This window comes from Gastrolobium bilobum, unplaced genomic scaffold, assembly GCF_033153095.1.
Source record: "Gastrolobium bilobum isolate Gb01-03AN ecotype WA unplaced genomic scaffold, APGP_CSIRO_Gbil_v1 utg7917, whole genome shotgun sequence".
NCBI lineage: Eukaryota > Viridiplantae > Streptophyta > Magnoliopsida > Fabales > Fabaceae > Gastrolobium > Gastrolobium bilobum.
This window is the reverse complement of record NW_026898898.1, coordinates 339,620-352,780: the sequence shown is the minus strand read 5'-3', so window position 1 is coordinate 352,780 and position 13,161 is coordinate 339,620. Positions and strand designations below refer to the sequence as shown.

The 13,161-nt window shown below is 30.5% G+C and overlaps 2 protein-coding genes across 2 annotated transcripts; one reads left to right on the top strand and one right to left on the bottom strand.

The window, feature by feature from the left end:
• Positions 1-4,536: 4,536 nt before the first annotated feature.
• Positions 4,537-5,412, top strand: LOC133285146 (uncharacterized). The gene is made up of 3 exons (XM_061482320.1): positions 4,537-4,767; positions 5,134-5,222; positions 5,319-5,412. Exons 1-3 carry the CDS (start codon positions 4,537-4,539, stop codon positions 5,410-5,412), a joined length of 414 nt encoding a protein of 137 aa, XP_061338304.1.
• Positions 5,413-7,952: 2,540 nt separating this feature from the next.
• Positions 7,953-10,869, bottom strand: LOC133285179 (uncharacterized). Its single transcript, XM_061482366.1, has 3 exons — positions 10,211-10,869; positions 9,151-9,367; positions 7,953-8,842 (listed from the first exon to the last, which is right to left on the bottom strand). Exons 1-3 carry the CDS (start codon positions 10,454-10,456, stop codon positions 8,352-8,354), a joined length of 954 nt encoding a protein of 317 aa, XP_061338350.1. The 5' UTR covers positions 10,457-10,869; the 3' UTR covers positions 7,953-8,351.
• Positions 10,870-13,161: the final 2,292 nt, after the last annotated feature.

Genomic DNA, 13,161 nt, shown 5'->3' with positions numbered 1-13,161 from the left:
AAGAATAAGTTTTTAGTATACAGAACTTAAAAAAAATAAAAATATGAGAACTGTAGAGAACAAGTATTCAATTCTACCCTAAAATATGTAATACCTTTCATGTCTTCAGAAGAAAATAGGAAACAATTGTTAACAAAATCTCATAATTAATTAAAAAAATCAAGACATTGAATGATTAGCGCAATTTCTAATCAGAAAATATTTATTTAGCTAATCAAGTAAAAGTGTGATTTTAGGATGAAATGCAAAAGGAGAAAAATTTTACTACTGAATCTTTATAATTAGATATTTTTCACACTTGTAAAGTGAATTTTAGGCAATAAAGTTAAATGTTGATAACCACTTATTGAAATGAAAAAGGAGAAAAATTTTACTACTGAATCTTTATAATTAGATATTTTTCACACTTGTAAAGTGAATTTTAGACAATAAAGTTAAATGTTGATAACCACTTATTGAAATCAATATTTAACATGATAAAATTCAATTTCATGGATGAAAAATTATATGAATTTGTTATAATCTGAGTTCCGATTTTTCATATGAGTAGTTGCACTTATGAAGTGTAATGTGTACTTTAGAAAATCTAAATCACTTGGTCATGATTTAAAGATGGTTTAAAAATCATCTACCAAAAAAAAAAAGGATGGTTTAAAAATCGCATGATTTTATATTTTGGTCTTAACTACAGTCTACACATATATCATTTAATGGTTACAATTTATTCCACTCCTTCCATACACACTCCGCTCCTTATTTATTTATTATCTAAGGATGTTGAATAATAATTAAATAAGTCATTAAATAATTTTGATTATACGTGAAAAGTAATATATTTGATAAATTACTTTTTAATTAAAATATATACTTAAAAAATATCATTACCATCATATTAGATTTCTTGTCATTTATTATTACCAAGGTAAAGTTAGTATACCGAATCTAATGTTTGAATGATTTTCTAAAACCATAGATAAAGTAAAACAAAATCTTTTTTCTAAAGTAATATATATAAAATAGTTTAGTGATAATTAAGGTATTTTATTAATATAAAATTTCGTAAAATCTATATTAATTATCCTTCTCTTTTTTCATTCCATTAATTTCTCTTTTTTTCTTCAACTCATTAATGTCCAGTAGAATCTTTATCCCATCATACTGAAAAGTTTTAAATACCCCTCATCTTTTAAAATTTTCCAACTAGAGTACAGAGACGTATTTTTTCTCAAAAATTACGTATAAGTTTTTTTTTTTTTTCCTGAAAATATTCTAATCAGTTCATCGCTTCGTAACTAGTTTGATTCGAGGTGGGTTCATGATTAAGATTTTAAACATCTCTCAAAGATGATATTGGAATAAATCGAACACATGCTCTAACCCCCAACTGTTTTTATCCCATACACCAATTGGTTATATATAAGCTCCTTTAATTAACTGCTCCTCCCACTTAAAACATCAATTTACAAATATACACGGTGGTTCACTGCAATATGTTTATAACTTTGTTGATAATCAAAGTGATAAGTGTCATAAACTCATAAGGAATACATTAATTAAGCAAAATGGAAACCTTGCAAATTAAGATCACTAGCCATATATGGGCAATACAAAGCATTTGCCAACATCCTCAGGGTATATATATTAAGGGAAATATTACTCTCCTTTTACATGAGGTAACTTATCTCATTTTCTCTCACATCGATTTTCGCACCCCACTTTTTTCTTCTTTTTCTTTTTTCTTGTAATTGTGGGACCCACTCATTTTCTCTCTACCACATAAGATAATTATCTTACGTGGAAGGAGATTAATAAAACCCATATATTAATATAATGTTACACATCTCATTACCAAAAGCCATAACATATTGAACAACCTCAAAATGTTACGGCGCTATCGTCCTGCGAGCTACAAACATATGTTGGTGTCAGACTCTGAAACTGAGTCTGATGAAAACATTTCAAGGCTAAGGGAGAGAAATGAAAAAGGGTCAACAGTCGACAGGGGAAATCTTAGGAGCAAGAAGAATGGGAAGGGGAAGAAGCTTTCACCAGATGAAGCGGCAAAACCATTCAAGTCCAAACCAAGTGTTGATCGAGGTAATTAGCAAAAACTATATCCATTTGCTATACACTTTGATGTCTACTTTTCTACCGTATTTTTTTATTACAATTTTTTATATATATATTCATCAAATGTAATAATTAAAGATCTTGATTATGTTAAGTACAACTGTAATTCAATTATACACAGAGATTTTAAATGATTGAGGATTTAAACTTTCAAAGATTAAATTGATAAAAAAATGTTTCTTTAAATATTCAAATGAATTTCAATCGTATAGTTGTATAAAGAATTTCAACTTAAATGACACCGTATCTCTTCAAAAATTATTTGAATTCCCAAGCGAATTTACTTAACACATTTTCCTCCCCTTGCACAAGGTCATTAACATTTTTTTTTTCTTACAAAAATAAAATTATACTAGGCTTATGGAAATGCTTACTCATGTACCAGACCATTTCATTATGAGAAAATACTCTTCATTCTGTTACCCATGAAACCATTAAAGTTACTCTTTACTACTTGGTTATAAAGAGTTAATGTACGTACTACGTAGCATTGATATTGACACGCATTGGTGGCAGAATCAAGTGATGACTTGGATTTCAAATCTTAGAATCTTCTATTAACTCGTCACCCCAAATTTTTTTGTTTTTTTGTTTTCGGGAACAACGTTTGTCATTTTAAAGATATAATTTTGTGTCATTTTATATCTTAATCGTTGATTTGCGTCAATCAATGATCAGGATTTATTAGAATTTATTACGAATTAATAATTAATTAATTAGTTTGACCCAATAAATCCTAATCGCTGATTGACAAAAATCAACTGTTAGGATTTAAAATGACAAACATTTTTTTTCCTTTTTTTAATCAATTTAAAATTATCAACTTTTCACCCTAAAAAATAGTTTGACTCCACCTGACACTCGCGTTATACATTTTTTTACTCACTATTATTTGGAAGAATGATTATGAGGCACTCTTTGTTGTGAATCCTACCCAAATTGTAATCAATTTTATTCAATAGATTTTGATAAAAAAGAAAAGTCAAAATTCAATGTTAGAGATTAAAATACCACAATTAAGAGACAAATATATCGGCGGAAATTAACTGTAAGAGACAAAAAGTTTTATCAAACTTTTTAGTTTAATACTGTTGTAAAATGATCTTATTATTTATGGGGTTTATATTCATCATGTAACATGATACAATTATTTTTTCTACACACACAATATTTTGTGAGGCTCGCATTTTTTGAAGCAAAAAAAAAAAAAACTAATTAAGGCACGGAAAACGAATCTCTATAACATAACATAATTACTTTTCCTATAACATAACTTTTATAAAACTCATTTTATATATATATATATATATATATATATATATATAGTAATGGAATATCAAAAACACCTGAAAGAAAATAATTATTTTGTAATGCAGATGCTTTAGTAGAGCTTGCAAAGAAATACCAAAAGTACATGAAGAAAATGCCTATTCCAAGAGCTCGTCTGACAGAAGCTGTGCTTGTTAACTGGCAAGGTTTGGCCAAAACCTTGAAGAACATGTATGGGCAGCCATTGCATTATCTTACTCACATGCTTTGTAAGCAATGGGATAAATCAAGGTTTGGCAGTGAAGATGAAGAGAAGCCATTGGATTCCTTATTTAAATGGAGCAACGCTGAAGCCACTATATGGAATGTTGAAGAGGTCCATAGGCTTTTCACTTCCCCAATTCATCTTGCAATGCTTTGGCTTAGTGATCCTGAATACCTTGCTTTTGTTGATGAAGTTATTCCATCCCAATGAAGCTCAGTGAAACTTTATTCATCAAGTTCAGCAATCTTTGCTGGGGAAACTTTTTAATTTCTGTTGTTTAAATTCGACTAGTCAGCAGAGAAACTCACTGTTACTTAGAAACTCTTTACTGCTGATCTTTAAGTTTAATTTGCTCTTTGATCTGTGTAGTTTGCAAATTGTGCTCTTCAATTCCCTTATTTAATGGTTGTTTTGCTCTGACATTATGGTGTGAGCACAAATAGTAAAATCTGATTTTAGAAGACTACATTGGATATATATGTTAAGGGTTTATCATCTATCATTTAACATGACCACAAAAAGTTTCCTACACACACAACATTTTGTGGGACCCGCAGCAAAAAAGAACTTCGGCACGCAAAACGAATCTCTATAACATAACACAATCACTTTTCCTACAACATAACTCTTATAAAACCCATATGTTAATAAGACATATATATTATTATGGTATGAGCACAAAAATTGTTTTTCGGATTCGAACTCGTGACGTTTCGGTTTAAAGCATACTTAAAAAAAACTTATACAAATAAAATAAAATTTTAAAATAATCAATATTTTCTCGTGACATATGTATCACATATATAAAGGCACACTGCACTCTGAGCGTAACAACAGTTTCAATTTTAACTCTGAGCTGTAAAATCTCAACAATGGAGCCTGGTGAGCAAAGCAATGGAAAAGGAAAGAGGAAGAGCGACACTGAAGATATCTCTGAGTTGACAAGGAAGACCATAGACAAAATAAAGAAAGTAAACCCTCGAGACAGGTTGCAACATGGAACTAAGTGCACCTTTCATGACATGACTTCAATTGGCTATGGATGGTTGCTTCCAGGATGGGTTGCTGAAGAACGCCACACACAGCGTGGCAGAATCTACAGGGTAATCATCCTCTTTGATTCCACCTTCTTGATCGTTTTTTAATATTTTTGTTTATAAATTGTGATAACATAATGGGAGTTGTAGCAAGGACATCATCTTACATTGATTTATATGTGATATACTAGTTTTGATCTATTGTAACATTATTTAAAGATGCCTCGTTTCTGCTGTGGCTGCAAATGGAAAAAAGTTGTAGCAAATATATTAACATTAAGATACCGAGTCGGATTTTGGAATAAAAAAAATTCCAGAATACGAAACGTATCCTAGTGGAAATAAGTGTTGCTGCAAAATTTCTAATCTGCAGGAACAGTAGAGCTATTAAAGCCTTATTTAATACATAGAAATCTATACATTTTTGTGCAGTACTATTATGATCCAAATGGGAATTTCTATGAAACCCAGCGACAGGTGGTAGCTGTCTTGGAAAAATGTGGGGTGGTTGTAATTGACAAGTAGATCAAAAGGTAATTAATTTACATAACTGATTTGCTTTTATAATCTGAGAACCATATGTTAAACAAATCTTCTTTGTGCTATGCTTACTGCAGGGAATGCTTATTTGCTAAGTCAGAACAGGAGTGCTTTGAAATTCAAGTAGCTTTAAATGTTTTCTTTGTAGGTTTCATTATCTATAAGAGTTAAGCTTAAGCAATATATTGTATCTGTAATTCTCTGTGTTTCAACATGTTTCAAGACGTTTATGTTGTTTATCCTAAGTTTTGGTTTGAATGGCTGAATGATGGTTATCTGGGATTTTAATTTTCTCTCTTTTTTATACTCTCGAATTCTAAATCAACCTTACCTGGATCTGGATGGTAATTTTTCTGTGCAGATACACCCCACATAAGTTTAGATCAATTGCTGTCAATCAGATTTAATCGTACACCATGAATAACTTTCTACCATGTTTTTTCAGTAATAAGTTAATAGACAATAAGACAATTTAAACGAACAAGGTTTGAATCAAGAGTCATGCAACGGATAAGCAAAAGATAGCAGTATGTCTTTTCCTAGGCAGAAAGTACATTCCCAGCAGTTACAGTCTTACAGAAAATATAACCGTAACAATACACTATACAGGTTCGTTTATTTTAAGTTTATAAAGTTAGTTTAGATTATTTTATCTAATATTTACTAAAATACACATATAAAAATATGTGGATTTCATATTTTTTTTTTTTTTTTTTTTCATATGGGTTCATATGAATTTCACACACTTTTTTGTATGTATTTTGATAAATATTAGATAAAGTTATTTAAAGTAACTTTATAAACTTAAACCCTTTTATTTTAAGAGATAAGTGTATGTCATTTTAAAAGACACAAATTTAAGTCCTTTTAAGAAAGAGATAGACATAAAGAGATGAGACCAGTGTTTTAAAACTCGGACCGGTCATCGAACCGGTCGAGGTACTGGGTCACTGGGTCATTGGTTCAACCGGGTTCAACCGGTTTTACTGTTCACATATTAAAAATATAAAAATATTACTTATATTAATAAAAATTCACATAAGAAAACTATCTATGAGCTTCAAAAAAATAAATTGATTTTCAATGATAGCAAATATTATATACTTCTAAGCTTTTAGCTCTAGACCGTTGAGATGAGATCATGAGACCATCAATGTTTATCACCACTTAACTTCATGAGATCATTATAAGATGCAACTAAATTACATAAACGAACTACACTAATCTAAAATACCTTATTGTTTTCACCTTACTTTTAATCATATTCATCATAAAATATGAATATGATTTAACTCAAGAGTTTTTATCAACAACAAAAAAATTTTACCAAAAAAAAAAGAAAGAAGAAAAACCGATTTAGGACAAATGTTTCAAATATTTTATTACATTGAGGATGATAGGACAAATGTCCACAACTAACTCCACGCAAGAACGTTAAAGACTGCATACGTTTATTTATTTCATTCCCAGACCAAATTTGTAGACTTGCCCCACTTACATATTTGGCAATTGCACCTCAGAGATTCATTTTTGAAGAGTTATGCTATTGAATAAAAAATAAAATAATTAAATTTTTGATAAATACATATATTCATAAAGATAATAAATAATAAATTTATTCCAGCCACTCATATTTCTTCCCATGAATTTTCTGTATTTCTTATTTCTTTGCAAATTTACTTTTCCTTTTTCTTGCTAGTAAGAAAGAAAGTCTATTACCAAGTGTGTGAAAAAGGAAGAGTAATCTAATGCACGTGGCTCTACCATTTTTGGGTGAATTCAGCATAATAATGACATCTCTTTCCATATATACGGTTAGATTAATCAACATTTCGGTAAGGGTAAAAATTTTAAGGGATCTTTTTGCCTCTAGCTGTGTATTTATTTATTATTAATTTCAAATTAACTGATGATATGAATACCCAGAAACCCAATGGGTTTTTGAAAACCCCATACTAGCCCGATGCATAGTTATTATTTGGATCAGAAAAAGATATGACCCATCAAGTTGAATTGGAGCAGATCAGTTTGGATACCCATTTTATCGCAATCATTATCTTTGTTTAAGTTATAAGGAAAAAATATTTCTTCAGTCATCAGAAATAAAATTATCTCCAATGAACTCAAAACGACGTCGTTTTGAAATTATAAGATTAAAAAAATTATAATAATAAAAACAATATAACTCTGCAATATATTATAATTACAAAAACATCTTGATTTTCATCTCAAAACAACGTCGTTTTGAGTTGTTTTAGGCTCACCGGATTCATTGACTAGAGAAATTCTTTTACCCATAAAATAATATCTCCGTAATGGACTTGAAGATTCAAGCTTCATTTTTCACGTGTCCAAGTTGGTTCGACAAACGCAGCCAATTTAGACCAAAATACACTTGAAGATTCTAGCTTTATTTTTTATTTTTTTACTTTGGTTGCAAATTGCAATCACACATATTACGAGAGGGGATAAAGCTATTGAGAGCTACAAGACAGAAATAAAAGCAATGTAAGGGAACAAGCTTTAAATCAAAATTTCAAGCAACAGAAATTCAAAAGCTAGCACAAATGTAACCGAAAATACAGCATGTTCCAAAGCTGTGTTCTTATTTTTTTGAGCACGCAAAATCCAAAACAATCATCATTAGAAGTTACGGTAACATATAAGGTAAGGAAAATTGAAAGAGTACTTCTATTCATCATGACAAGAATGAATATATTGAAAGATTGGAAGAGAACATGTAGTACCAAAATTTCCCAGACCCAAAAAATATAAGAGGCAAGGAATAAATTATCAGATGTTACAGGATACCCAGTACTGTGCTTCGGCTACAGTTCAAAAACTCAATACCTTGGACTCTCACTGGGCACCCTAACTTAGACTCTACAAGTGTAACATCTCAAACACAGAGAAAAGAAACAAAGAATTGAAGCATTATAAAATGGCTTATTGCTGCAAAGGGTGCCTATATGAACCTGTCTGTCGTTTGTGAATGTCTCAGACTTATTAGGAAGCTAGGAGAAGATTTCGTAGAGGGAAAAGAAAGCCGCAAAATTCTGTATCTTTTTCACTCAGTCTCTTGGGAACTTCAAAGCCAAAATCTGTAAATGTCAAATAGGCCGGAACAATGAGTGCCTCCACCTGTCAGGCTTCATCCTCCTGTTACTTTCACTGTTTCTAGGCTTCAACATTCTCTCTGCTTCCATTCCCAACTGAAGACAAGATTGCAGCCTCTTCAAATGTCCAAAGCATTGCTTGTGATCGAAGAAATTGCCGTCGCTGATATTATTGCCTTCTGAATGTGTATATCTTTCGTAGGGTGATTCCCACTTGGCTTGCAAATATGCTAAAGATCTCCATGGAGGAAGAGGCATAGAATTCTGTTTCAAAGAGGATCTAGTAGCTTCCTCCATTATTCCAAGAAATTGTTTCAGCCTGATCAAGGAACCCACGTAAATAACCGGAAGCGAATTCAGTATCCTATCATATGAATCAACAGCTCTAGCTATTTCAAAGTGGCTTCGGAAATCAATATCAATAATCAATCGCTCTGAGCTTCCAGAATTAGTGTTGACCACCACATCAATATATTCATGATCACCTGTGCCACAAGTTTAAACGAGCGAACATTTATTGAAACATAAGCAAAAACATGAGCAAGTTGAGACAATGGAAACATAAAATAGTGGCACACACAAGACTAAATCCAAAATATGCCATTTCACTCTCTCTTGATAGTCATAATATTACTTAACATTGTAAAAAGCACTTGATGCAGACAACACAGAAAGTTTCTTATTTAGCAATGCAAGCAAACCAATGGGGGCAGCTTAATTATGGATGTGCAGTCCATGAAGCAAAAGTAGAAACATAATTTTGGTAAAATTAAAAAGTTAGACTATGGCATACCTCCAGGGACCTTGCCACTACCCTGCCATTTAGATGCACAAACACCAGCATCATAGCCAGCAAGTCTCATCAACTTCACCAGATAAAACCTGATACAGTTAGCATAACATGGACCAGAATTCATAACTTGAAGGTTGGTCTCATTCATTGATCGTAAGAGAGAATGAACAACTGAAAGCAAGTCACTCTCATGTTGAGTCACCGATAGCTTACAGATCTGTGCCACGAGACATAAAAGAAAGTCAGGGAAGTTGAAAAATATCATGTATCAAAAGTAAATGTTAGCAGGAAATCATTTCCTTATACATTGAACTATAGAAAGGTAATTCTTCTTATTTAGTGTCCTTTTTTTCTGCAAAAATCCAATGTCCCTTGTTTAAAATAATTGAGAAAGGAGTAAAAACTGCTTGCAACTATACTCATCGAAAAGTGGCAGGACATCCTACTTAAGCAGCTGGATTCTCTAAACTCTATGATAGTAACCCACGGCCCATAACTACATGATTCATAAATACATCAAGTAGAACCACCAAAATCATATAAATACTTATACACCAGCAAACAGATTTTTGTTGTTGTTGTTGTTGTAATACTAGAAATTTTGCATCTTGGAATCAATTCCTTTATTCAAGGCATAAAAGGATGGGGATGGTAAACGTAGTCTGTATGCTATTATATATAGCTTATAAATTATAATTTAGAGCAGAGGTGCGACCTTAAGATTAACGATATATATATATATATAATCAGAGAAGATTATGCTTCCAAAATGAAGCTATAATATGCGGTCAGGAAATAAAAACAAAATGTAAAGAAATTATTACAAGGTGTAAACAAGAGTATCTATGCAGATATGCTACCATACCATATCACCTATAGCAACTTCTAAGTTCACATTTAAACTTCCAAAACCATCAATTTGAAGAGAATAAAAAGGGTAGAAACAAGAAAAAGTAATTTCCATTTCTGTTTCTGCCACCATTAACACCAACAACAACATTATTCTTAACAATAAATTATGGGGAAAAAAAAGAAACTTAAGGGGTTCTTAAATAATTACCTGAATCTTCTCGGCAAGGTGAGCAAAATCAGAGAGACCAGAATCGCTGTCACTGCTGCACCAAGACTCAGCGCCACTACTTCCATTCTCTAAGAAATCACTAACCATCAGCGCCAAATCGTGCTCACTTTCATGGCTGAAACCGCCACCGATCTCGCCAACGCTGACCCACAAATCGCCCCCAGCGGCCACACAAAACCTGTAGTCCATCCCTCCTCTGTCGTTTCCACAATCCCAAGTCCCCATTTTCTCTTCAGCTAGCACAACCAGACGGTACCGTTTCCCTTCAATCACCACCACGATAAAACAAAATAATCCACCTTCACCGAAGCACAACACAACCCAACAACAACAACAACACAGAACCAAAAATCCTTGGATACCCACAATTTATCTCCCTCAAATTCGACAACCCAATTGAACAAACGATCCAATTAGCTCAAAATGAATCAAAATTTCCAATTTTTTTTTTATCCCAACAACTTTTAATAGAACAATTCAAAATGATTTTTTTTTTTTTTTTTGTGTTCAACGTGAATTTTTGCTTGCGAGGTTTCAATAATTAAAAACCTTTCAAAATCTAATAATTTGAAAACAGAAAATTGGCCTTTTGATCCTGGGAGAAGGAAAAAAACGAATGGCAAAAGGAAAAAAATGAATCCTTTGCAAATGAAATCCCAAAAGATTGAAGGCTAATGAGTCGGAGAAGGAAGACAATATAAAAGGTGTTGGTGACGTGAAATGACTATATTGCCCCCTTCAAACAAACTAAGACGAATAGGGTAAAAAAGTGAGGTGGGGGAGGTTAGGCTTTGTTGTCTCGCGCAGCCAATGAGTAAAAAGAAAATAAATAAATAAATAATTAACACGTGAATTAATTAATATGAAATTGTTCCAGTTTAATATTTCAAATTGAAGTCCTACATTTACATATGTTAAAGCAGCTTCATGTTTAACTCAAATTGAATTATTTAAATAATCAATTAAACAGAGAAAACCTTTATCAAGAATAATCAATTACAATCACTTTCGACAGTAAAAATATTAATTCAATAACACTTCACATGATAAAAAATTTAAGTAATTATAAAGATAGATCAAAGGAAAAGAGAAAAAAAAAACCACTTTTTTCCCTTGATTTTTGTTTTCTTTATCTTAAACTGATCTAATTTTATGCTCTTTGAAACGATACATAACTTTATATATATATATATATATATATATATATATATATATATATATATATATATATTATCGTTTAAATTATTAGCAGATATTTATATGGGTATTGTGGTAATTGCAGGATTGAGGAAATATGAGTTTCGTGGGGACGAAGTCACTTTAAATTAAATTAATTGAAAAGTTTGAAAATGGAAAGTGAGAGAAAGCAAATTGAAGTTTGAATGCGAACAATGAAGACTACCCCGAATTATACGAGACCCCACATTTACGTCACATATTTATATCACCAAATATTTGATTTTCCGTTAAAAAATAGGAAAATAATACTCTCATGTTACATGAGATTACACCATTTTTTTACACAAATTCGTTTTCCGTGCCAATTAATTTTTATTTTCTTTTTGAATATAAAATATGGGACTCACATTTAACTTCTCTCTACTTTTTTTCTCTTCTACAATCCTACAACATAAGAAAAGTTAAACCCTAAAAAATAATAACTAAATAATAATTGACTCCTGAATTGGATTTGGAATCCAGCCCGATTTTCAAGTCAATGCCACTACTTGATAAGGGTTTTCTAACTAATATCTCGAGGATTTTTTGTTTTTTTGGAGGATATATCTCAAGGATATGTTATGCATTAATGAATTAAATAATAAAAAATTTAAATAAAATAAGTTTTTTTAATTTTTTAAAATATTACATATTTTATTTAATAATTTCATTTTTAATTTCTTAATAAGTATGATTAGAATACTTTGATAGCAAATTTTTTTAATGTATTTTAATTTAATATTCTAAAATAAAATGTTTTAATTTACTTTCAGATAAGTTAGGGCCCGTTTGTATTCACTTTTTAATAAAGTTCTTTTTATCACTTCCTTATTTTAAAAATATTTTTTATAACAGCTATAGTTATTTAGATTTTTAGAAAAATATTTGATTTTTGAAAAAAATATTTGATTTTTGACTTCTGTTTTTTTAAGAAGCTAAAATTTTTAGCTTTCGAAAAAAAGTAAGTTTTTGGTTTTTTTATGACTTCTGCTTTTTTTAAAAGCATGCATACAAACAGAAATTTTTCGAGAAGTGCTTTTTTTTCTTAAAAAAAGCAGTTTTTGAAGAAAAAAAACTCATCCAAACGAGCTCTTAGTATCATGTATATTATTGATTTTCAAGTTTTAAAAACGTCTAGTTCAGGCAGTAAACCTTTTAAAGTGTGTAATTTTTACCAAAAAATAATAAAAATTGTCATAATTTAACTTTTAGAATTAAAGTGTACCAAAACATAAATCGAAGGGGTAAATTAATTTTTTTTTCCTCAAAAAACTTTAATACATAAATATCATGTAATTTGAATGTGACATTGTACTTAGTATCACGCACATTGTACTTTATATATATATATGCACGAACGTACTTTATTGATGAAAATTGTCTTTCAAAATTTCATAATAAAAATCATCACTAGATTTTTAAGTAAGATAAATAAAAGGAAAGTGTACTAGCCTCTATGAGCTAAATACATTTTCTTTTATAGGGAGATATATTATTACGGGGACTTTAACCATTATATTTAGTTGTGTTAAAATTTTGATAAAGAGATTTTTATCGCTCTTGGTATCCTACCTGATCCGATAAACACGTGAAGAAATCTAAATAAAATAAACTTTTCTTACATAAAATCAAAGTGCATATAACCTTAATGACCATAAGTTAGATTAAATTGTATTTTTTATAAATTAATAACTGTTAGTATAATCAATTTT